General features: G+C 40.8%; 4 protein-coding genes across 9 annotated transcripts; 3 read left to right on the forward strand and 1 right to left on the reverse strand.

Moving 5' to 3' along the window:
• The first annotated feature begins 1,036 nt into the window (after nt 1-1,036).
• LOC116203332 (spermine synthase) lies at nt 1,037-4,978 on the forward strand. Its single transcript, XM_031535023.1, has 11 exons — nt 1,037-1,243; nt 1,905-2,146; nt 2,323-2,367; nt 2,697-2,773; nt 2,898-3,020; nt 3,234-3,338; nt 3,425-3,497; nt 3,613-3,684; nt 3,788-3,983; nt 4,318-4,447; nt 4,587-4,978. Exons 2-11 carry the CDS (start codon nt 1,957-1,959, stop codon nt 4,650-4,652), a joined length of 1,077 nt encoding a protein of 358 aa, XP_031390883.1. The 5' UTR covers nt 1,037-1,243; nt 1,905-1,956; the 3' UTR covers nt 4,653-4,978.
• A 477-nt stretch (nt 4,979-5,455) lies between these two features.
• LOC116203331 (cyclic nucleotide-gated ion channel 1) lies at nt 5,456-9,198 on the reverse strand. The gene is made up of 9 exons (XM_031535022.1): nt 8,706-9,198; nt 8,521-8,583; nt 8,223-8,342; nt 7,559-8,126; nt 7,238-7,450; nt 6,778-7,064; nt 6,579-6,690; nt 6,236-6,472; nt 5,456-6,154 (listed from the first exon to the last, which is right to left on the reverse strand). Exons 3-9 carry the CDS (start codon nt 8,249-8,251, stop codon nt 5,456-5,458), a joined length of 2,145 nt encoding a protein of 714 aa, XP_031390882.1. The 5' UTR covers nt 8,252-8,342; nt 8,521-8,583; nt 8,706-9,198.
• Nucleotides 9,199-13,946: 4,748 nt separating this feature from the next.
• LOC116205230 (probable protein phosphatase 2C 76) lies at nt 13,947-17,643 on the forward strand. Of its 2 annotated transcripts, none has more exons than XM_031537754.1 (9): nt 13,947-14,229; nt 14,597-14,889; nt 15,333-15,460; nt 15,605-15,703; nt 15,983-16,141; nt 16,552-16,638; nt 16,778-16,869; nt 17,054-17,128; nt 17,228-17,643. In XM_031537754.1, exons 2-9 carry the CDS (start codon nt 14,624-14,626, stop codon nt 17,426-17,428), a joined length of 1,107 nt encoding a protein of 368 aa, XP_031393614.1. In that variant the 5' UTR covers nt 13,947-14,229; nt 14,597-14,623; the 3' UTR covers nt 17,429-17,643. The 2 variants fall into 2 exon arrangements, with proteins under 2 accessions (XP_031393614.1, XP_031393616.1); XM_031537756.1 differs by having other exon boundaries at nt 14,068-14,321.
• A 2,215-nt stretch (nt 17,644-19,858) lies between these two features.
• Nucleotides 19,859-23,511, forward strand: LOC116204784. 5 transcript variants are annotated; one of them, XM_031537068.1, is made up of 2 exons: nt 19,859-20,007; nt 21,142-23,511. In XM_031537068.1, the coding sequence occupies exon 2, from the start codon at nt 21,294-21,296 to the stop codon at nt 23,106-23,108; it is 1,815 nt and encodes a 604-aa protein (XP_031392928.1). In that variant the 5' UTR covers nt 19,859-20,007; nt 21,142-21,293; the 3' UTR covers nt 23,109-23,511. The 5 variants fall into 5 exon arrangements, with proteins under 5 accessions (XP_031392928.1, XP_031392929.1, XP_031392931.1 ...); XM_031537069.1 differs by having other exon boundaries at nt 19,875-20,007; nt 21,130-23,511; XM_031537071.1 differs by having other exon boundaries at nt 19,877-20,007; nt 21,146-23,511.
• The last annotated feature ends 1,392 nt before the right edge of the window (nt 23,512-24,903 follow it).

Below are 24,903 nucleotides of genomic sequence, written 5' to 3' on the forward strand. Positions count from 1 at the left end.
GTTCGATGTCTGGTCAAGGTTCTGATAATACCGAGTGAAACTGTTTTCAAATATGCCAATCTATTCTAATTAATTAATTCAATTGGGAAAAAGATAAAAAAAACCATTGTGGTTTAGAGTCGAAACAAATCGCACCATGTTCTTTTGTTTGGGATAATTATCCCCCATGTGGTTTGCTTCGTTAGACATTGGGGGTTACGACGTTAATTTTTTTTCATTTTCATCCTCAATTTTTAACTTTTTAATCATTCCTATCATCAACTTTCCATTTTATTTTATTTTAGTCCTATAACAAAAAATCTAAAGGGGAAAGGGTCGGGGCCGCCAATTGGCGACCTCGAACCCTCCACTGAGGGCGCCGGCACCCACAAAGGACGTCGGCGACCTCAGTGGAGGGGTCGAGGTCGCCGATTGGCGGCCCCGACCTCTTCCCCTTTCGATTTTTCGTTATATGACTAAAATGAAACAAAATAGAAAGTTGAGGATATGAATGATAAAAGAAAAAGATTTATGATCAAAATGATTAAAAACTAAAGATTGAGGACTAAAAATAGAGAAAAATTTACGCCGTAACCCCTAGGTCTAACGGAGCAAATCATAGGGGAGACTAAGAGTGCGTTTGGATTTAGAGTTAAGTTGAGTTGAGTTTTGGTTTGTAATGATTGTATTGTTGAATTATGAGAAAAATTATGAAAAAGTAATTACGATTGAGAGAAAATAATGATTGTGTTATTGAATTGTGAAAAAGTAATAAATAGTTGAGAGAATTTAATATTAATAATTAAATTAAATGATTAAAAAATAAAAAAATAATAAAGGTAATGATTGTGTTGTTGAATTAAAGATAAGTGGAGTTGAATTGAATTTTTTTTAAAAAATAAACACACCCTAATTGCCCCAAACAAAATAACGCAGTGCGATTTGTCCCGATCCTAAATTACAATAAATTTTTTTTTATCTTTTTTCCAATTTTTAAGCCCGCCCGTATTTCCAATGGGGAAATTGGGCGGGCTATAAATAATCGCCACTGCCATTCCATCCAGAGCACAGAGCAGCGTCGTCGTCTTAAGCTTAAAAGCCGCAGAATAGAAAGGGGAAGAGAGTCGCCCCTCCCCACCTTGCAGAGAGAGTTCCAGAAGAGAGAGAAACTGATTAAACAGCTCTTCTAGAGAGAGAAACGGGGAAGCAGAGGAGGGATTCTTCGCATTTTCCCCCTTCTCACCGCAGCTGCTAACCTACTCAGGCAAGATCGATCTTCCCCCCTCTCTCCCTCTATCTCTGTCAATCCCTTGCTTTTGTGTTGGTAGATGAATGCGTTCTGTCAATCTTCTTGCGAGAGCTCCTTATTCTTCCGGTAGGTTTTGCCATAGAGTGTATCTTCTCTTTGCGACTACCAGACTGTGTGGTTCCTGTTCATTCAAGGTGACGATTATGTGACGGAGCTTCGAACTGGAGCTCTTCTTTCTGCTTAAAAAGAAAAAAGAAAAAAGAAAAAAAGAAAAAGAACACATGCTAATTTTCTATACGAGAAATCTCGAGCAGATTGCAGCTATTTTGTTTTCATTTGAAGTTGTCTTTTTTCTTTTCTTCTTTTGTTTAGTGGCGCCATGCGGCTTTTGTGATGTCATTCAGTCCCTTTTCTCGGCCAAATTTATGTCCAAATTCAGATTATGTTTCTTTTCCTCGGCCTTCGTTTTGCATATGGTGTTGATGGTTACCAGTTCAATTCGAGCTAGTCGCACTACTTTCCGACCGGCATTTGCCTTTCCCAAATGTGTTTGTGATGCTGAAATCATTGTTGATCGGACCCGGTGGCTTGGGAGCTCTTGCTTCGGTATTTGGTATACCAAGATAACATTTATCTGGGCCATTGACTGACTCATCATTTCCATCGTTGATCACAGATTCCTCAGTCCTGCCTGTAGAGACTGGAGCCGGATAAGAAAAAGATTATCTATGGAGGGAGGCGCAGGAAGAGGTTTGGAATGCCAGAAGACTATGGATGGGAGGGCGAATGACGGGAATGGACCAGAGAAGGAGATCCCTTCGTGTTGCTTGAAAGCGAGGGCTTCAATCCCCGAGCTCGATGCCAAATGCCACTCAACTGTTGTTTCTGGGTGGTTCTCAGACGCTCCATCTAGCACTGGTAATTATCTCAACATTGGGCTTGAAAATTTGTGAGCTTTCGTTTGTGTAGATCAGGTTCTATTGGTTGCATTTTGATCTAGATTTAGAGTCTTTTGAGTTGTTTTAGTATTGTACAGAGGAAATTTGATGATATGATTGGAGTGGGGTTCTTGACCTTTTCAATCTTTATTGCAGATAAACCATGCAAACAAGTCTACTTCAACAACCCTATGTGGCCTGGTAGGCATGACTATATTTTTCTGATTGTAGCCATTTTCATTTTGGGTTAAACGAATTGTTGAAAAGTTTTATTGGGAAGATTCAGTTTTCCGGTTTATAGCTTATTTTAGTACAGCATTCCTTGCTCATTCTTTCTTGTGAGTTAAGGATCTTTATGTGATAGATTGCTTGTTATATTTGTAAATTGTATCGTTGCAGCTAATTCTCATTCCTTTATCACTTAACTATTGCTTGGAAAATCCTCATTATCAGTTTCCTCTGAAGCTTCGAATTTTATCCTTTATTTAGTTCGGTGACTGTGACTTAAATTGTTGCGTACCTGTTTATAGGAGAAGCACATTCGCTGAAGGTTGAAAAAATACTGTTCCAGGATAAGTCAGATTACCAGGAGGTCTTGGTTTTTGAGGTTAGCTGTTATTAACTCTGCATCTTCAAAGATCCATTTCGAGCTTGCTTGCCTGAATTTTGCCACTCTACCCTTTTCATCTCATTTATTCTACTTGATTAATTCATGCACCTTTGTCCTGCAGTCCTTGGCATACGGGAAGGTTCTCGTTCTTGATGGCATTGTCCAATTGACTGAGAAAGATGAATGTGCCTACCAGGAGATGATCACCCATCTGCCCCTTTGTTCAATTCCTTCCCCGAAGACTGTGAGTGTACATGCTATCATAAGGATTTTCTGTTTCCTGTGGGGTTTGGGTGGAAATATACTGTAATCCTTGCTTTTTCTTTTCTTTTTTTTTTCCTTGGAACTTCGTGACATTCCTTCATTCACTTACAAATTAATAGAGCTATTTTAGGTGTTAACTTTTGTATCGTAGTTTAATGTCAGAATTTTGCTCAAAGTACTAATATATCTGCAGGTTCTGGTTGTTGGTGGTGGTGATGGTGCAGTCCTTAGGGAAATTTGTCGTCATGGCTCTGTGGAGCACATTGACATTTGTGAGATAGACAAAATGGTTATTGATGTGAGTGAGAAGCATAGTACCTCTTCATACGATAGCTTTCATATTTCGCATTATATGCTCATCTTTACTCTTTTATTCTTAAACAGGTGTCCAAGAAATTCTTTCCTGAGCTAGCAATTGGATTTGATGATCCTCGGGTCAACCTACATGTTGGTGATGGTATTTGAACAATCTTCCTTCTTTTTGATTTTTCACAGTTTCCAAATAACATATGAACTATTTAGACTATCTCCTTACCTTCCTAAGACAAATTTTGCTTTAATGTTCTTAACAGCGGTTGAATTTCTGAAGAATGTGCCTCGAGGGAAGTATGATGCAATCATTGTTGACTCATCCGATCCTGTTGGTATGTTCTCTTTAACTCGCTGACCTAAAATCTAACACAATTCTTTCAAGTTATTCTAAATAGGCTGGAACTTTACTCACTTGTGATCATTCTATGTTCTCAGGTCCTGCTCAGGAGTTGGTGGAGAAGCCATTTTTTGAGACAATAGCTCGGGCGTTGAGGACTGGTGGTGTTCTTTGTAACATGGCTGAGAGCATGTGGCTCCACACGCATCTTATTGAAGACATGATCTCTATTTGTCGGGAAACGTTCAAAGGATCTGTCCATTATGCTTGGACCAGTGTGCCTACTTATCCTAGGTAAAATGGACTTTCATACCGGAATTTCTATCAGTGCCTTCTTCAGTCTTGATGAGGGTCACTTGAAAATGAATTCTCAAACTGTCAGGTCTTGTTGTTTCTGACCCACTATTCAACATTTGTCATTTAGAAAATGAAGAAAATAAGAGCACTGTTGTCCTTTCATGTTATGTTCTCAATCTGAAAGACTTGGCTTGGGTAAATAACTCCCCTACCGTATAAGTTTCCTGGAACATAGGTAGGTAGGCAACATATCAGGGTGATGAACTAGCAAAGAGTTTGTGTCTGTGTGTTTCATGTACTCATCATTCTTACTCGAAGCATTCTTTTGCAGTGGTGTGATCGGGTTCCTCTTATGCTCAACTGAGGGCCCCCCAGTTGATTTCATTAATCCTGTTAACCCAATTGAGAAAGTAGAAGGAGCAGGGAAACAGTGTCGGGAACTTAGATTCTACAATACTGAGGTAACTATTTTAACCGCCTATCTATATAAGCTCGATGTACTAGTGAAAAAGGGGGAAATCTTTTGCTTAGAAAATTGGAATAATCAGGTTAACCTTACAGAAAACTGATAAGTTTGGTGGTTGTATTGTTTTTACTTAGATGCACTCTGCTGCCTTTGCCCTTCCGACGTTTCTGAGGAGGGAGGTGAGATCGTTGCGCCATTGATTCTCCGACTCCATAATGCTGAATCTGTAACTTCCGGGCTGGATCCACGATGGTGAACTTCATTATTCTCGTACATGACATCTGTTCTTGCACGGGAAAAGTAGTAGTTTGAGGTATTATTGTCATTAGTACATGGCGTATTTGAAGTGTATATGACCGGGACATCTGCTTTGAGGATGCAGAACTATACATGAAGTATTTTAGATATAACGCGGCGGTAGCAGGCTGATCATATTCGTGTTGTTGCTTCACTCTTTTCTATTGAATAACCGGTGATGGTTTCGGGTTTTTAATGTTTTCTTTATCCATGTCCACTGGATGTTTCATGACCTGCACGAAATCTTTTAATGTGGAAGTGCACACAAGAAATCCAATTTCTGGGAGATACTCATAACATTAACATCTCGACTGACCAGGAGTTACTGTGATTACTGTCCAACTCGAGCCTGGTCGACTTTTAATTGACCATGGAAATGTAACAGGATAACGGATCTGGAGAGTGCTGCTAGATAGATGAGAGTGGCCAATGCCGTGTGTGACGAGTAGGCTTGAACAAATCTGACACCGAATTCAGAAAACTCGAGCTCTAGTATTCAAACTGCACAGAATTGTTGATAACAAAAGAGAAATCACCGTATACAATAAGCTAATTATGCACAAGCCTATTACAAGCAAATTCCAACACTACAGTTTTCGCTTTCCTCTCCTTTCCCCTTCCCCTTCCCCTTCAATAATACAATTACGATATGACAAAACAGCTACTTAAAAAAGTCATTAGAACCGGACTCCCTCACTTATCCTTGCTATTGTTCGTCGGCGGTAAAGTCGGGCTCAGCAGGCTTCTGGAGCAGCATTGGAGGAATCCTCTCAGACATCCTCGCCTTCCTCGAGCCCTTCTGCCTCAGAGCCCGAAGGGCATTTGCTGCAAACCGGGATGCATAAATGGTGGCCCCCAAGCTGGGGGAGCTACCTCCGCCCTTCGCTAGAGCACTCTGAAGCCTATTCTCCTCTTCCTGAAGGGTCTCCTCGAGCTTCTTCCGAACATACCTTCTCCAAGCAGCTTGTATGAAACAAGCTGCCCAAGTCCTCCACTGCTGGGAGTAGAACCTAAACGTGTGGCGAAGCTGCTTGCTGTGGAGCCGCCTGAACTGGGAGGCCACGAGCTTGAGGTCCTCGGCCACGAGGGCGAAGGCCTCGACCTCTGCTAAGGCTTGGACTGTTCGGGTCGAGATTGGGAGGTTTGAGGAGGAATGCGGGTCCAGGGCCCAAGTGAGAAGCTCCTCTCCACAGAAATCTCCCGCCTTCAGATACTCTGAGTTGAAAAATCCTGTCCTTCCTCCATTTGTAGTCATAGTCAAGAGCCTCCCACGCATTATAAACAACATCTCATCAACAGGGTCTCCTTCTCGGACAATGTAGCTCTCTTCTGTGTAAAGGACAGGCTTGAGTCGGTCACACATTGCATCCAACAGCTGCTCGTCCATCTTCTCAAATATTGGCACCTGGAAGAAGTAATCATCTCAGCCTTCATATATCGGGCAAAATCAAAATAATCTACGAACTTGTGAAGTAAGGAAACTCACTCTCATGAGGAGAGCCAAACAAAGATGGCGTTTAATGTCCCTCCTCAGGTCCTTGGGGAGATTCCGAAGCAGATATTCTTCATCAACTCCTCTGGTTTCCTGCCACCTGTACTGTTCATACCTCCTAATTCGGCTCCTCAGAGTTTCAGGGAGCAATCGGTGGGACATCCACTGCTCTGCATCTCGTCTTTTCACCCTCATCTCCTCCAGTCTCGTTGTGGTGGACTGAAGGTATGTCTACTCCAACAAAATATACAAATAATCATTTCCCCATAAAATTCGACTCCTGAATAATTTTTCATGTGTTCGCCCAAAAAACCAAAAACAATATAGCGGGACCAACCTGCATATTTCCAATGAGGAACGAAAATAATACCAAGCCCGAGATTGAAATGAATACAGCAAAACAGTTTTCCCAGACGTATGTACTTGTCTTAAGGTTTTGACCAAGAGAGCTGCAAGAATAAAGAAACAATAAGTACGTGATAAGCTCTTAATAAATCACAAAATGATTTAGCTATGGGATATTAATTTGCTTGCACCTTAAGTTCTGCAGACCCCACCAAAAGCAGTAGAAGAGCTTCTCCGGAAAATCTGTCGACTCTACAACCCCCAACCGAAGGGCATCAAGGAATATCCCAAAGTCAAATAGTGTAGTATTTGGCGTCTGAATGGGGCAGGAAGAATTGAGAAAGGTGTTGAGGCTGGAGCTGTTATAATCACAAAACAAAGAATGACGGCTACAGGTGGTGTGATGCTGATCACAGGCCCTCTGCCAACATGTAGTCTCCCGCTCTATCGAGAACAAGTACCAGAAAGCTCCAAACACCTGAAATAGCAGACAAATATGAGTCACCAAAAATTCTGCTTTGTAAGGTTTCAAATATCTAGCTCAGCAGAGGAACAAGTAGTTGGAACATCAAATAAAGGAGATGTGATCGCCAAAATATCCAATCACTGGTCCAAACTTCATATATGAACTACTATAACAAAAATACATACATGACTAGCAAGCATGTATAGCAAGAGGTTGAATGCAGCTCCAGCCCCTGCAGTCTCAGTGAGTATGCCCGAACTTCTTGTTACTTCTTTGAACAAAGGATATATCCGCAGAAACCTTGGGATATATTGTACTAAGACGACAAACTTCAACAAGTTCTTTGTGTTCAAAGATTTTGCACCCCTTAACTTTGGAATGACAACAAGAATCACCACCTACAAACACAATAGCAACTTAAGTGTTGAGTTCACATACGGCCATATAATTAAATCAAAATCAGAGTTGTATACATTCCCAGAGGCATGCTTTAGATTTTCCTTTACCTGAGGGAGGGGAAGGACCGCGAGGATGTCCACAAAGAAATACGAGGCTAGATATCTTTTGGCTATAGCCCATGTATCTTCAACCAAAACACCTCTTCCAAATACCCGAGAGGAGGGAGCAATGAAACCGGTGTGAAATTGAAAAATTATATGTAATATGTAAAAGACATCAGTGAAGAATCTCAGCACACAAGCAGTGACCTCCATCTTGTGGTCCAAGTCGAGGCACTTCTTGGAGTCGTTAATGATGGGTACATATAGAAACAAAGGGTCCAGTGAAACCGCAACCACACAAGAGAGCATGAATATCTTATTCCACTTCTGAAGAAATGGTCCCTGCGGGTCGAGAACTTCCTTTTTTGAATCCGAGCCTTTTGCCAATATACTATTAATGGAAAATGATCTCCAAGATTTTCCAATGCTCTTCATCCGTTGGGAACCGAACCCCAGGCTGTTCTGAAACTTCTCAGACACTACACTTAGGGCAGTTCTAAACCTCCCAGAGCCTGCCCAAGCATTCTGAGCAAATTGACCGTCTGTTTCTTTATCTGAAGTCCAATCCTGAAACCTGCGCAAAAGGGCATACACTAAAGTTTGAACGCAGAATAACTAACTGGGAAACAAGCAGCCGTAGAGGAAGAAGAGATGCACCAGTTTTGCTCACCTCACGGTTTTCTCTCGCCGATAATCCATTTGTTCGGGATAGTTGAGATGACAATTTTCAAACCGAGGAACCTGCGAGCCACTTCACGGACCAGAACATGCCCAGTTCCGGACTTCTAATCTAACGATAAAAAAAGAGAAAGAAAACTTCATTAGATTATAATGTCAACATATTCCCAATACCACAACCGAAGAAGATGCAGAGACAGTCGCAAGAACAAAAGTGTGCCAAATTTAACTAATTTCAGGTAGAGAATCATAGTCAAGCACGGTATAACTGAGGACAATCGTAGACCCACCGGTCACGAAATTTGAAAAGTAGGTCACACTGATATTACATATCATCGACGAGCATCATACACCTGAGATACATGTAAGAAGCAAATATCACTTCCAAGCCGTTCAAGCGAAAACAAGCAGATAATCGACCCTCTGCCTACTAAAATCCTTAGGAACAACAAAAAGCCATAACTGCTAAACGCACCCTGCAACTCCAGAAAAGCCGGGAATGGCCGTCCGCAACCGCCGGGAATTCAAACAAACGGAAAACTTGCCGCACCTAACCGACGGAAACGGGGAGAGCAAGGACAACAGAAATGGCGGAATCCGAGAAGCACACGACCATGGAGTTTCAATTGATGGCTGAGGAGCAGCGAGTGAGATTGACGGACCAATTGGAGGTACAGGGAAGGAGGAGGGTTGAAGAACCGGAGAAGGGGTCTTGGAGGCGTTGATGGGGGGCACGAGAGTCCTGTGCTGTGATGCCTTCGATGAAGTAAGCGGTGGGGAGAGAGGCTGATTGAAGTGGGGGAAGGAAGAAGCTTCTCCGAAAGCCCTCTCTCTGGTTAGGGCAGTGACTGACTGGTTCTTTATCTTCCCTCTCAAAATGTCGTCGTCGTCTTCTTCTTCTTCTTCTTCTTCTTCTGCTGCCCCTTGTCTTTGCCCCTTCAAAGGCGATGACAAAGTTCGGACGTTTACAAGATTAGATTTGATTTTACAGTGCAGAGAGAGAGAGAGGGAGTGAGAGTCCAACACGGTACAGTCAAGGAAGAAAAGGACAACCGCGGTGGGACCCCTTCGGGTTGGAAGGGCTTGTATTGTTGCATGCACCCGGAGCACCTGCTTCCAGCAACAAATGCCTTTTCTCGGGTCGATCTATTGATAGTAAAATCCCATAATTATGAATTTTTTCCATTCACGAAACTCGAAATCGATACATTATATAAGGAAAATAGACATGTAATTACTTGAACTGACCCACGTTAGTTCGGAGTTAAATGTAGTGCTTATTACTCTGACGAGATATTGAGCTATACGCATTCATACCCTCCAATTATGTTCCCGCATGTTATGTGGAAATTTTACGCGAGTTGTTGATGGTGTATATGTATCTGTTCGACATAGTATGACCTTTCTTCATGCTTTCACCAAGAGTGCTATTTTCGGAATCATTTGGATGGGACCCTTCAAGTTGGAAAGAAGAAAGGATAACTCGGAGGAACCATTTGATTGGAATAGCATATAATAATCATATGCGCTCGGAGTAGGTGCTTTACATTGCGAACGATTATCTTTATCGAACAATAACCAGCTATAAAGCAGCACGTATGAGTACCCTCCAATTACATTTTATCACATTATCAAGAACTCAAGAGGCAGAAATTTTATGCAAGTTGTTGATGGTGTATATGTATCTGTTCGACATAGTGGGACCTTTCTTCATGCTTTAACTAAGAGTGCTATTTTCGGAAGCATTTGGATGGGAACCTTCAAGTTGGAAAGAAGAAAGGATAACACGGACGAACCATTTGATCTGAAGAGCCTATAATAATCATATGCGCTCGAAGTGGGTGCTTTACATTGCTAACAATTATCTTTATCAAAAAATAACCAGCTATAAAGCAGCACGTATAGATACCCTCCAATTACATTTTATCACATTATCGAGAACTCAAGAGGCAGAAATTAACACAAGTTCTTGAGCTATCAACTTCAAACTATGAAAATTTTCTTGCAATTGCGAACGATTATCTTTATCAGACACTAACCAGCTATCAAGCAGCACGTGTGAGTACCCTCCAATTACATTTTATCACATTATCAAGAACTCAAGAGGCAGAAATTAACACAAGTTCTTGAGATATCAACTTGAAATTGCAAAACTTTTCTTTAAATTTTAATTAATATTAGAAATTTTCGAGTGCATTTGCATGAATATTAAGAGCTATTTATGCGTCATAATATTAATTGAGTTTCTCTATATTTCGTATAGAGATAGTTTATCGGTCTACCATGACATAAAAGAGACGAACGATGACGATTCTCCCGCATGGTGCATCAAGAGTGCGCGGGCGGGCCCAAGCTATGCCATCTCTCACTGGGCGTTGGTGCTCCGGGCGCAGGAAGAGTTGACATGGCGGGTGGAGGGGACCGCCCTGACAGACTTCACTGTTGCATGCACTGCCGTCAGTCAACTTGACGCCGGTCAATCGGGCGGTTGTGGGATGGCTTGTAAAGTGGGCTGAGAAAATGTATTTTCAATTCGCCCCCCGAATTTTTCTAGCCGCCTGATCTACTCCCTGTAGTTTCAGCATCCTCAATTCTCTTGCCCTAATTTGAGAATTCTTTTCAATGAGATTTTGGATAAGGGGCTAACGATAATCCACAGACTATCATAAGAAAAGTAGGATCAGGGAGCAAGTGCCAGGGTGCAAATGACAATTAACTTAAAATCCAATGTTTACTTGCTCAATATAAAGATTAGATTTTGTACTCACGCTATGAGCGATTCTCTATAGTTTTTGAATTATCGAGTTTTGTTCATTTACCCTTTTTTTATTTGTTAATTTAATCATATCAATCAATATGTCATTCGCCCAAAACATAGTTATAAAATCAGTCTTTTAATGGTATTGAATTTTATTTTTGGGTGATACTGATAGCTGTCTTGAAAATTTATGAATTAAAATCTCAGAGAATTCATTATGACTCCTTGGTTCACCCCAATTCCCCGAGGACAGTATTATTGGTAGGACCTTCACTTAAATTTAATTTTCTTTGTCAAAGGAAAAGGCAATTAGTGCATTTCAAGTGAGAAATAGGAACACTTAAAAATCTTGAGAAAATTGAAATAAGAGAAGAAATTAAAAATATTGTCTACAAATATGGTATGCAAATACCGCACATCCCGCGAGTTATAAGACCAGTCGTTGTTTAAGTTAGAAAAGTAACTGGCCCATGAGAGAGAGAAGTGGAGCGTTGAAAGAAAAATGTGAGAATGAGTGGGTGGTTAAATTGACATAAGTTGACAAATTTATTCTTATTCTCTCGCTAATTTAATGGTTATAAATTTTCAATAATTTGTTTACGGATATTTTCGAAAATTAAATATTAGACGAAAGTTTCCTTCTCCTTTTTTGTATTAGTATAGAATAGATTAAGATTAAAATATAAGAATGAATGAGTGACCAACATTTGTTGATTCGAGCAATTTGGCGCTTGTTCCCCTTAAGTAAGATATCAATTTCGAGTTTTGTAATCCATGCCGTGAGAATTTTACTCCTTAGTGGGCCAACCCGCTCAAAATGAATTATACGAGACCCGTTAAGTTTCTGAATACAAGTTACACACTGAAAAATATAAGAATGACTTTAATTACTGTTCTGATAACTAATTGAAGTCGTAATAAATTATTTAAAAATATATGTTTTTGATAGGAATCAGAAGAGCAAAAAATCACTCTCTTCTACGATATTTCACAATAATTCCAACTAATCTAAGTATAAAAATTAATTATGGAGTCATCGTATAGTTGTTAGATGACATATATAGGTTTCTTCCCTGGTTTCATCGTTGGAATTGTTTTGTTGGGGAGCATGATATTCTCGTGCTTCAATTTTTCTTTTCAATGTCAATAAAATCATATCGTCATCGTCGTCATCATAATCAAAATTTTTATCCTCTACTTATTTTAAAAAATAAAAATCTCGCCTCTACCTAATATTATATACGTTTATATATATCTAGTATGTTTAACATGATAATATCGATCTATAACAATTACCACTTAGTATTCTTAGTATTTAAATCGTGGAATATAAGTTCAGCAATGATGGAAATGGCAATCCAGCCGTAAAACCTCAAAGGATGTCATATCGGATCGAGCATATAGCTCGGCAAATACACAGTGCTCTAAAGTTGTCGTGCCTCATTCTGAACCATTGATGTCTACTCCTTCTAGAGGCTAAGCTCTCGTGCTTTCCATAGTTGAGATATCATAGTTATTTTATCATTATCATCCATTTATTATATGTTTTACTAGCTAGGGAAGGCATTATAAATTTGGAAATTGCCAAAGTGACTCCAGTGGTATGGGACGACTAAAAACTGAAATTGCAGAAATACAACGATTGTTCGATAGCCTCGACGAAGTCAATAAGGCCGGCAAGATATTCCAATTCCTCATTGGTGTCCCGCAACTAATAACAATAATCCTAAATAAAATAATAAGGAAGAGTAAAGGAAAAATGTAAAAAAATTTACAATTTATATTTTATTTCCGTTTTTATTATTAATGTATCGGTACATTTTTCAAAGTACACGTAGATTGGAGTTGGTAAATTAATTTAATGAGTTAGACTAGAAGCTACATAAAGATTAATTTTAAGGATTTATATATATATATATATATATTATGTATGTATATATGTTGATGGGGTAACAGTTGTTTGTTCATAGTAGTGGTGGATTTATCACAGAACAGAATCCGGCTTAGTTTGGCTTTGGACTGAGTTGGCAATTGAATCAAAAAGCTCAGCAAAGTCAACTCAACATCTTCAAGGTTTCCAATTGCAGTGCAGATCATCTCTTGTGAATGCTGGGAAAAAAAATTGCATATATATACATACATATATATGATGTGTTATATTTATATTGTTTTGAAGAAAATCGAAATTTGGCTTTCTCCAACAATGCAGGCATTCAATTCTCAACATCGATTTGATTAGTTGGGGGGGGTGGATGCAATTGTATGTTGCTATTGGTGTGCTCGGTAACGAAATTAAATCTAACTTAACTTTATTTTATTTTAATTTCCCATTAATTCAACAACATAATTATTACTTTTTGATTAATTTATTTAATTTAATAATAAATTCTCCCATATATTTTTTCTTATTTATTATTACAATTAATTCTTTAATACTGAATTCTTCTAACTATTCAATCTTAATAATAAATTTTTTCAACTACTTTTGTTTTTATCCCGTGATATCAAACTATATATATTACATTAGAATTTTAAAACTTAAGGAGTTAAAGATACAATACAATCCCGACTTGTTAACCATTGTTAATGACTCATCATCTCGTATACAATCATCTTGCACTAGAAAAGCCACAGTCCATAATTTGCGCTACCTGTATATACAATTTTTGAGTCGATTTCATATCAACAAATGATCGAGAATAGGATGTTTATACATCTCGAATGCCATAGTTGCTTCTAACTGCAGTGTCTTAATGTATTAGCACGAAATATTGGATTTGCGAAGGGAAAAAGAAAATAGACGTGTCCTCCCTTATAATTTTTAAAAAAGGAAAATGGACGTGGCGTCGGCTCATTGGTGAGGTGCAGTGAGCAGACTAGCTCTCGTCTGCATGGAATCATAACTCGAGTAGTATGCATGATCGGTGCCACGTGTGCCTTTCCTCTTCTTGTGTCAAAGTTGCAATCTTTCTCATCTCACTCTCTCTCTCTCTCTGCTGTAAGCTTTTCAATGGCCACTCGCAGCATAACCCAGCTTCACTCTATCATCCATTGATCCTCTCTCTCTCTAGGGTTTGAGATTCCCCAGCTGCCCTCTCCGGACAGAGGAGCTGCGCGGTCGTCTCGGATTCGGATCCTCCGAGCACCACCGCCGGATCGAATCTCATCGTCCCGATTCGCCTGATCCTCCTGATCCGTTTCATATCGGAGCTCAAGCTCGCAGAATCTGTTCCAAAGACCTGTAATTTCTTCCTTATCCTGGCTTCCCTTCCCGTCAACACCCGGAATTCAGCTAGCTGCAATTGTGCCGCGGAATTCGGATCCCGTTTCATGGTTTTGGGCCTTTTGGCATTTGTGATTTTTGAGTTGTTATTTGATTGCTGACTGACCGATGGAAACAGTTAAAATGATACTTAGGAAGAGGGTAGCATGGTTGAATTTGACATTTTAGGATTAAAAGGGGTGATCTTGACACTGTCTTGTTCGCAGACTTTGGTTTGCATTTGCTTTTCCTTGTCCGGATACTGTTCGCGGAAACGAAATTATCTTCAATGATATCTCATTGTTCTCGTTGTTTCCACTTATGTTGGCAAGTGTGTCTTTCGCAGGAGAGCCGGGTGGCTGATATAGATGGTATGCAACGCTTGTATAAGAATGTCATTGTTCAAGCTGGGCTTTTAGGATTACTCCCTCCTCTTCGAAGACCACGATTGGGCTGCTATACGGCCAGAACTTTTCATGCGGGTCTTGGGCTGACATATCCGTGGAGGTATCAACTGAGTACGGGATACAAGATGATGGTGGACACGGGCGCAACGGAGAAAAGAGAACCCATCGCAGACGTGTTTATGGCGAAAGAAGACGACGGTGGATTTGCGATTGCAAGTGGAGGCTGGAAAAGGTGCCCTTTATTTTATTTATTTATTTTTTAACTTTTGTTTTCAGTATTTTGGTTTGCCTGTTACTTGGATGTGGAAAGTGAGTGGATCATTTGTGCGTCGAAATTAGTATTTGTTATATTATGTTATCTTCTCCTTTTGGTACCTGAGTTGTCAAAGGGCATTTTTTGGCATAACCAGCTGTTGTGAGTACTTATTCGGGCCTTTCCCTTTGAAGGTGGAGCTTGGTTGTAGAGAAGTACTGAAAGTACAATAAATTTTCTCATTAGTCGATGGAAGAAAAACTAAAAATAAAAGTTTGGCCATTTTCCTTGAGATCTATCTTCTAATGTCAATTTGACATCAGGCTGTTTTATTCTTCGTGTCACTATGAGGAAGATGTCGGAATGGTGGAGTTGCTTCCAATAAAGTTTATTGACCATTTCCATTTCATTTTTATCGACAGTGAAGATGGAAAGTTTAGCTGGGGATACTCGAGCTTCCGGGGGAAAAGAGTGACAATGGAGGATTTTTATGATGTTAAAACTTCTAAAATTGACGGAGAGACGGTCTGCATGTTTGGAATATTTGATGGTTAGGATTCAATGTCTCTTCTTCAATTTTGACTGTGCGGACATTACAACCTTCCTGCTCGGAGTTAACATAGTGTATATATACATTGATATTTCTAATTCTGTTTCTGATTCTGTCAGTAAAAGCTGTAATTTGTCCTTACAGGCCACGGTGGGTCTCGGGCTGCTGAATACTTGAAGGAGCATCTGTTTGATAACCTCATTAAGCATCCACAGTTCATGACAGATGTTAAATCAACAATAAGTACGTGCGTACGCTTAACTTTTACATGTAGTGCTAGATTTTGTAGAAAATTATTTTGGTCCCAAGCGCAGAAAAATTCGACAGATAAGTTATTAGCTCCTCTGTTTTTTTTTTTTTGAGCCATAAGAATCTTAGTAGGAACAACCTATATCAGCGACTCTTTTCTTATATTGGCTCGAGTGTCGAATGCTCTTTCTTCTTCTGCATGAGCTCATTTGAAATGCTCTTCCCATTTACGCATCTGTATGAGCTGATTTAATTTCTCTGGTGAGGTTTCAGCTGAAACCTATCAGCAGACCGACATGGATTTTCTAGAATCTGAAAGAGATACTTGTCGTGACGATGGTTCGACTGCATCCACAGCAGTATTGGTTGGCAGGCATTTGTATGTGGCAAATGTTGGAGATTCTCGTACTGTAATATCAAAGGCTGGCAAAGGTATCGTTGTCTTACATTTTATCTTCCCTTGTGAAACTTCATTTCTATAACTTCAGATTTCCTATTAGAGTGGGAGGTGGAAACTTTGCAAAATATACGGGGGGACAACTTGTATGAATTAGAGATATTGATTAAAGTAAATTGCTGGCGGAAATATATATACTATTGACCTGACCATAATTTCTTCCTTGTCATGCTTTATAAGACAGTTCAATTGTGATATGGTGCCTGGAACTTACCTTCAGAATCAGGTCAATTTTATATCTTGACCAACAACACAGAAGTTCATCTTCCAGTAGCTGAGGTTTAGAATTAAAAATGGCTTAGGATACTGTTCTGGTCAACTTCTTTTTGGCCGAACATTTAGTTGAGGACTTCTCAGTAATTTTAAGCATCATCCTGTTGTACAGCAATTGCACTCTCTGAAGACCATAAACCAAACAGAAGTGATGAGAGAAAGAGAATTGAAAGTGCAGGAGGTGTTGTTATGTGGGCAGGTATAGTTGTCTTTGTCACGTCTACGCAGCTGAATATTTCTCTTTTTGATTCAGTTAGCAGCTTTTTGGTTCACAAATTTTTACTTAAATCTGGTGAGAAATTCCACCAGGCACTTGATACGTGTGTTCGGGTTGGCAGGTACTTGGAGGGTAGGAGGTATATTAGCCATGTCCCGTGCTTTTGGTAACCGCATGCTGAAGCAATTTGTTGTTGCGGAGCCCGAGATTCAGGTGCAACTTTTGAGGACAAATTTCCGTGCGATTCTTATTTATGGTCGAGCTGAATTCTACTATGAATCAGTTTATTTCTTATATTTCATCTGTATTCATACAAAATAGCTTCAAAGAATTGAGTGCTTGGCCAGTACTTCCAAGTATCGCGTAAATTATGAGGATTTCTATCATAATGTTTCAGGAGCAAGAGATTGATGAAGAATTTGAATTACTCATACTTGCCAGTGATGGACTGTGGGATGTGGTGCCTAACGAGGTAAGCCACCGTCCTTATTTCTCTCTACTTTTTTCAGATGCAATGATCTGCGTCTGCTTCAGAGCAGCTCTTGAATTTGTTCAGCGGTCTGTGTTACAGGACGCTGTTTCACTTGCCAGAGCAGAGGAAGAACCAGAGATCGCGGCGAGGAAATTAACTGAAGCGGCCTTTAACAGAGGCAGTGCTGACAACATAACGTGCATTGTCGTGAAGTTTCACCACAGCAAAACTGAGGCAGAAGATCCTGTGGCTTCTCAAACCGGTGCGGTGCCAAACCACAGCGCTTCTGTAGATTTGTAGATGGGAGTCAATTTAATCTACTATCGAGATTTCACGTGTACGCAATGCATAATGCTCGGGTCACGTAGGGAGACATTTGTTTATTTAATTATTATGATTGGTTGTGTCCCTATTCTCGTCCTCTTCCATACGACCCTGTCACTTTATGCGATGCTGAAGACTCGCCTTCTTCAAGTTGTTCGATTGATTCCTAATTCGAGAGTTTATTGCAGTGATTCGAGGGGAAAAATATTCGTGTTCTTACATGTTTGCTACTGAAATTCGAAACTATAGCGAAAAACCCTCCATGGAAATCATGCTTTCATATTTATGAGGTCAGCAGCCTTTGCTCCCTGCATCGGTTATTTCTAGTCCTTCCGAGTGCATTTATATTTGCTATTGCCATTCCCATAGGGCCATAGGTCTCCTTCCAATGAGCTTACTGGTCTGTCCCAGCGGCATTAGCGTCCGTTGCGTTTGGCAGGAGACTCTTATTGAGATCGAAGTCCATTTCTTTCCGAGAACAGCCATGGCCATACTTCTATTGAGATCAAAGTCCATTTCTTTCCGAAGTTCCAGCCATGGCCATGTTTTTATTGAGATCAAAGTCCATTTCTTTGTGAGATACGGCCATGCCCTTCTCTTCTTGATGTCCGCTTGTCGAAGCTGCTGCAGGCTCGACCACCTTCCCCTTCGCCCTTCTCATCTACTTTGATACAAAGTGATCCAAGAAAAAAAGAAACAGCAATCAATATCTAATGGTGTCTAACTTATTTGGCTTGTTTCAATCATCGATGAAGTAGATCACTGGATTCGATTGAGGGTCTTACTGGGAGCCGAATTCCGATGAGTCCTGTTGAGGTTGTGTTTTGTACTGTGATGGGTCCCTAAGTAGCTTATTGAACCGAGTAATCTGCTCGAACAGGATCATCCTAGTTTAGTAGGCTTAGAAAAATCTGGGATCCTCTTCTTCCATTGCTGTCCAAACTATAGGATATACAATTCGTGAATTAATTACATGAGATTATCTCGAGATTTCTTGCAAGTGACTACATTAGATGGGGAAGTTTGCAATGATTACTCAAATCTACGAGACTCGGCTTTTATGGTTGAATTGCATAAGAGAGTGATCGCCTTGGCTTTTGTCATATACATAACCGGACATCCTTCTGTGGAATGCCGAACCTGTAAAGAGCCATCGAACCTTTACATGTTGAGAACAGTTACAAGAGATATCCGGGCGAGTGGCAGTGCGAAAGAAAGATCATAAGCAGAAACGCATCGAACTGTTCGATGTGAAGGACTTACATGCGCGGCGAGTTGTTCGATTTCCTTTGGAATGTTGCGTACCTTTGGCATTTGCTAGAGTATCAGGAGAGATGGCTCTGATCCAATCTGCAGAGCCTTACCAGTGAGTTACACGACCACTTCATTTCGATTCGATTTTGTTAACACAGCCTGATACTGCAGTGAATCACGCAGCGCTCATATATGAATCACAACTGAAAGAACTGCGCATTCTAGACTAGGAGAATCGGTATCGGAAAATGAAGAACAGGTCAAACGTTCTGGAGTAGTTTTCTCGATTCACCTTTCAGCATTCAATCCGACGATAAGATTTATGATCCGGAAAATCAAGAACCTCTGAAGGAGGAGAAACCAAGAAGAACTCCAGAGAGGCAGTGTCTGCTATGTAACTGAAATAACGGCTTGCTACTGCTGAAGAAGACTTGGAAGTACACAATTGCTCGTTTATGGTCCCGAATCGAGCATTTTCATACTTGTTATGTTTCGAAAGAAAGAATAAAACGATCGAAATTATCCGAAAAGTTCACAGTCAGCCACGTTTAAAATGGCAATAGTTCAAAACTGGTCAAGACAACCACTTGAAGATGGCTCGGATCCCTCGCCGTTGAGCATAGAATGAGCTAACCGGCGAGGATCATACTATACAGACCAAGGAAAGGATGCTTGCAGCAAACTAGTTGTCATAGACCTAAGCAAAAGCGAATCGAGCTCGAGAATGGTGACGTACTACTTACGCGAAAACTGCTCGTTTTTTTTCACCGTCTTAGTCGTTGTTCTTATTTCTTTCCTTTTGTTTTGGCAATTACTGCTGAAGGATGGAACTGAATGACTCGACTCGATAGTAAGCCTCATAGTTAAAAAAAGAAAAGAAAAAATACGAATCCCACATAAGTCTATTGCTAAAAGCAGTAGATTGACCTAATAATTATTCATTTTACAAAAAAGACATTACCATGTATACTCTTCAAACCCATTTTTATGGTTAATATTTAACCCGAGTTAATACATCTCCACCTCCAATCCATACATCTGAGTTGGCCCCAAAAAAAAAAAGAAAAAAAAGAAAATCATTATTAAAAAAAAAACCACACTTAACCTTTTTACATTTATTTATTATTTATTCAATATTTAATAAGTTATTTATTATAATTATTATTTTCTTTTTGTTTGAGTTAAGGCTGCTTGTCTAAGCTTGAAGCTCTCTCTTCGTTTCTTGTGAACTGTACAATGGTGATGGTGTCCTCTTCAGATTCAAATTCCCCTTCACTCCCACCGCCTCCTCACTCTCATGGGTAAGCAGCTCCTCCTCTCCCTCCTTCACCTTCCCCCGCTCGCTCTGCCCATTTCCTCTTCCCCTCGGTAGGAATGCACTTCACTGAATCTGTTGCTGTGCTTTCGAGAAAAATGCCCGCCCTAGGGTTTCGTGCCCACCGCTGCTGAGAATCGGGCTCAGGGCTTAGATGGGTGCGTGAATTTCGTGCTCAAAGACTCTGCCTTTTTCAGCTCGTGTTACTGTTCATCAGTGGGTTGGGTGAATTATGGTTCAAATCAAGATTCGTGTGCTTAACCGTTAGATGCTGACTAGTTGCCCTGGGTTTCGGTTCGACCCAGGAGGAATTTTGTTGGGGTTTTGGGATTGTTGCAGTGATGAGTAGTTTTTCTGGGTGATTGGCTGCTGTGAGTTTGAATTCTGAGCTGCCTTTGTTTCAATCTTTGTGTTGTATTTGTTTAGATCGTGGTAAAGTCGAACTCTTTTCTAGGGCCGAGCTAAATCTGTTGTCTTTCGCTTGTCATGATCCCGGGATCTACTGAAACAATAGCTCGAGTTTGGGACGATGTTGTTGTTGTTGTTGTTGTGGCTAGCACGTTAAAAGTTTACGATTCACCGGTGTAAGTTTGAACACATGTTCCTTTCAGTTGGTTGATTATTAGCGATTTAGCAATCACGGTGCCGATCCACATGATGTGCTCAGGTTTTCTGGGTAGATCTCATTCTAGTTTTGCTAATTTCTCCTTATATGTTTTGGCTGGCTTGGTGTAAATGCATTGATCAACATTAATTGTCTTGTGTTATGCCCTAAATATTCGGGAAAATTGAAGAAGCTTGTGTTCTGCCTCATGTTTTATTTGTCCTACGTGCCGGTTTCCTTGAATAGTTGGAATTATCACTCTACATGGCAAGCTAATGAATGTGGCTCACAAACCGGAAATCCTGTTCTGTGGGTGTACCTTTCTAAAGTGATTTGTAACGGTCTTTGTAGTGATTTTTGGAATCAAATATTCGCTGTATTGTTAGTCGAGACTTTATTTCATTGTCTTGTCTCTAGTAATCTCTGCGAATCTAGAAAAAAATTGAGATCCCCTAATCATAACGTATTAAGCCACGTAGGTTTCCTAGTTTTACCAATTTTCAGATTTTGTGACAGGTAGCTGACAGAAGGATGTTCCCCCTTGGTATCTCAAAGTCGTAACCGCTCCGAGTCTGGGGGTCTGATTGTTATTCATCTTCAATTAATGTTAGAATCTGACCAGGAACGGACAGCATCAGATAGGGATCAAAACATTAACGAATCATCTGATGGAGTGCAATAAGGATGATGCACTCCGGGCTAAGGAGATCGCTGAAAAAAAGTTCATGGAGAGAGATTATGCAGGTGCGAGAAGATTCGTCTTGAAGGCCCAAAACCTTTTTCCTGCTCTTGAGGGCCTTGCGGATATGCTGAGCACTCTCGATGTGTACATCTCTGCGGAGAATAAGATCTGCGGCGAGGCCGATTGGTATGGAATTCTCGGAGTGAACCCGTGGGATGATGACGAGGCAGTTCGAAAGCAGTATAGGAAGCTTGCCCTTGTACTCCATCCTGATAAGAACAAGTCTATAGGGGCCGAGGGGGCCTTTAAGCTCCTTCTTGAAGCCTGGAGTCTTTTGTCAGATAAGTCCAAGAGATTAACCTATAACCAGAAGAGGAACTCAAGGGTTGTTCAGCAGAGCAGTAATGGTTTCTACTCAAATAAGATGAGTACGAACTTGGACAGTAATAATCGGGTCAATGTTGCTTCCGTCCCTTCTCAACCTCGCCGGAAAAATGACACCTTCTGGACTATTTGCAACCGGTGCAAGACTCACTACGAGTACCTTCGGGTTTATCTCAATCATACTCTCCTCTGCCCCAACTGTCAGGAAGCTTTCTATGCTGTGGAGAAGGCCCCTCCGCCACATGTTTTTAAGCCATCAAACTCGCATTCTAACCAGTCTCACCGTAATTCAAGACGTGGGACTAGTATCCCAACTAATGACAGTTCTTCTAGACAGCAGTCTATTAATTTCTCAATGTCAGCTCCTAGTGCTTCTCAGGGATCTGGGGTTCTCCAGCACGATCAATTGAAGCGGCGAAGGATGGAGAATGATTATCATCAGACGTACAGTTACGGGAGTGATCAAGTGAGCACTGGAGAAAGAGGTTATGCTGAAAAGGAGAGACCCCAGGGAAGTTATTACTATGGCCTTAATAAGCCGAACAGTGAGAGGGAGCTGTCTTTTGTTGAAACCCGGAATATGTTATTGGAGAAGGCACGAGGTGAGATTAGGAAGAAGCTTGCAGAGTTGAGTTTAGGAATCAAAGAAAATGGGAGGGAAGACAAGAAGGTGGATCGCGCGATGGACCTGCTTTTTTCTCCTGTGGCAATCAATGTCCCCGATCCCGACTTCCACAACTTTGACCTGGACAGAACAGAGAACTTTTTCGAGGTTGACCAAGTGTGGGCTGCTTATGCTGATGGGGACGGGATGCCCCGATTCTATGCCCGTATTCAGAAGGTCATCTCCTTGAAGCCATTCAAAGTGCAGATCAGTTGGCTGAACTCAAGAACCACTGCTGAGTTCAGCTCTCAAGACTGGATTGGTTCTGGTTTTACAAAGACCTGTGGGGACTTCAGGGCTGGGCGGATTGAGATAAACCGAAGCCTGAATTCTTTTTCTCACAGGGTCGCGTGGATGAAAGGCCCACGGGGAGTTATTCGGATATTTCCCATAAAGGGTGAGGTGTGGGCCCTCTACAGGAACTGGAGCCCTGACTGGACAGATCTTACACCAAAGGAAGTTGTGCACAAGTACGAGATGGTGGAGGTCCTCGAGGACTATGATGAGGAGCTGGGCATCCCCGTGGCTCCTCTTGTGAAGGTTGCAGGTTTTCGGACTGTGTTTCACAGGCATATGGACCCGAAGGAGGTTAGGAGGATCCCAAGGGAAGAGATGCTCCGGTTCTCTCACCAGGTCCCGAGCTACTTGCTAACAGGCCAAGAGGCCCAAAACGCTCCAAAGGGATGCCGGGAGCTGGACCCAGCTGCTATGCCTCTGGACCTGCTTCAGGTAATAAGCGAAGTTTATCCTTAGGATATGATATGCCTGCTGTAGAGGACGATTAATCTGGAAACTGAGGCGGAAGTGCAGGCGAACTGCCTAGGAAAGCTGATCTGTTTTAGACGGTGAATTGTTTAGCTTATATACAACTAAAGATTTAGAAAGTTTGAAGATTATCAGGAACTGGATCCCAATTGTTGAAACCGAAATCACCTTTTTCCTGTTTGTTGTTTTCCCTTTTTGATGTCACAGCCTACCGGGTCCAGGTTTAAATGATTTAGGGTTCATTTGTTCGGGCTTTTTAATGATATGGTGACAGTTGAAAAGTTTCATATAGAAACTGAGGGGAATACCATACCTCTTAATTCTTTCGGAGCACAGCTGTGTTGAAAGGTTTGATTGAGTTTCTTTCCTGATCGCTCACTTCGAGTTTCCATGCAAACTTGGTGTCTGAGCCTTCTCTTTTGATGTGGTTCTGTGGAGATTTTTGCATTCATTCGCATATGAGGCCTTGTCTGGTACGACGAACGAGGAAGGGAACAAAACAGAATCGTTGCTGGGTTTCAAAATACTGGTGATTCTATCGTGACTCATGCCCGTTCCGTCATACAAGAACTGGCCTTACTTTGTTAGACTTGTTACTACTACTATAATCTTTTCCTCGTTTTTTTCTCATGTTCTATTGGTGGATATTGTACATTCACCTTCCTTGATGACAGATTGGCCTTTCCTTTCCGGCTTGATAATAATGTAAATACATACATATGTATGTTCTCCTGAGGAGTTGCTCGTGGATAGATCTGAGCCTGAAAGTCGAAATTAAGGCTTATGTTGTCTGCCGCGTTTGACACAGGGCCCCAGCAGGAGGCCCGCTCGATGGGCTATCAGCTCGGTGATAGAGCACGTCCCTGATAATTGAGTCGGGTCGTTGTTCTTGTAAGGTAAATTATTGGGCACCTTGGCCGCTTCCTGAATTTCCTTGGACCCATTTGGATATATATAGTACGGACACTAGGAAAACCTTCAACGTCCAATAATTCTCCCACCCACATCATCAATCAATCAATCAATATGGGCAGCTAAGCCACTGCCACGCCAGTGGTATATATATGTACTTAAGCCCACTAATGTGTTCTTAATCAATCAATCAATATGTTCTCAAAGCGATGCTCTTAAATAATAATGCCTCATCGAACATAATACCTCGCAGGATTGAAGGGTTTAGGTTACAACTTAAAATTCGAACTATGACGGATGACACGTGATTCATGTTGTGTATGACGAAAAACGTAATTCATGTTGTGTATGACGAAAAACGTAATGGCATATGATATTAGTATGTAGAAGGAAATGAGCTTTTCTACTTCGTTCTTCTTCGAGTTGGACTACGATTCTATGCTTACACTAAAAATGGGTGTCCTTGATAACTTATGAATATTAATATGTTCGATACTTTGCATTAGTATAATACACGCGTGATTGTTGTCCGGCACATCAGACAGGGTGGACCGTACCGACTTTGAATTCTAGAAGGGGCTGATCATGTCAGTCGGAAAATCAATGAAAACATGAAGATAAAGAGGCTCAAGAAGATGTCCAAGATGAATTCGAAGTCGATAGCGACCTCCAATCAAGATGTTGAGGTTGTGATTAAGAAGCATGACTTCCTCCTACGATCATTGAAAGTTACATCATCGAGGGAATTTTACAAGCCATTAATTGTAGAATTTGGGTTAGTAATATCTTTTTTTTTTTGGTAAAATAAGAAGTTTCATTAAAGCTTAATTGTCCGTGCACATAGTGCTTACAGATCGAGGGGACGAAAGCC

Source organism: Punica granatum, chromosome 4 (assembly GCF_007655135.1).
Source record: "Punica granatum isolate Tunisia-2019 chromosome 4, ASM765513v2, whole genome shotgun sequence".
In the NCBI taxonomy this organism is placed as follows: Eukaryota; Viridiplantae; Streptophyta; class Magnoliopsida; order Myrtales; family Lythraceae; genus Punica; species Punica granatum.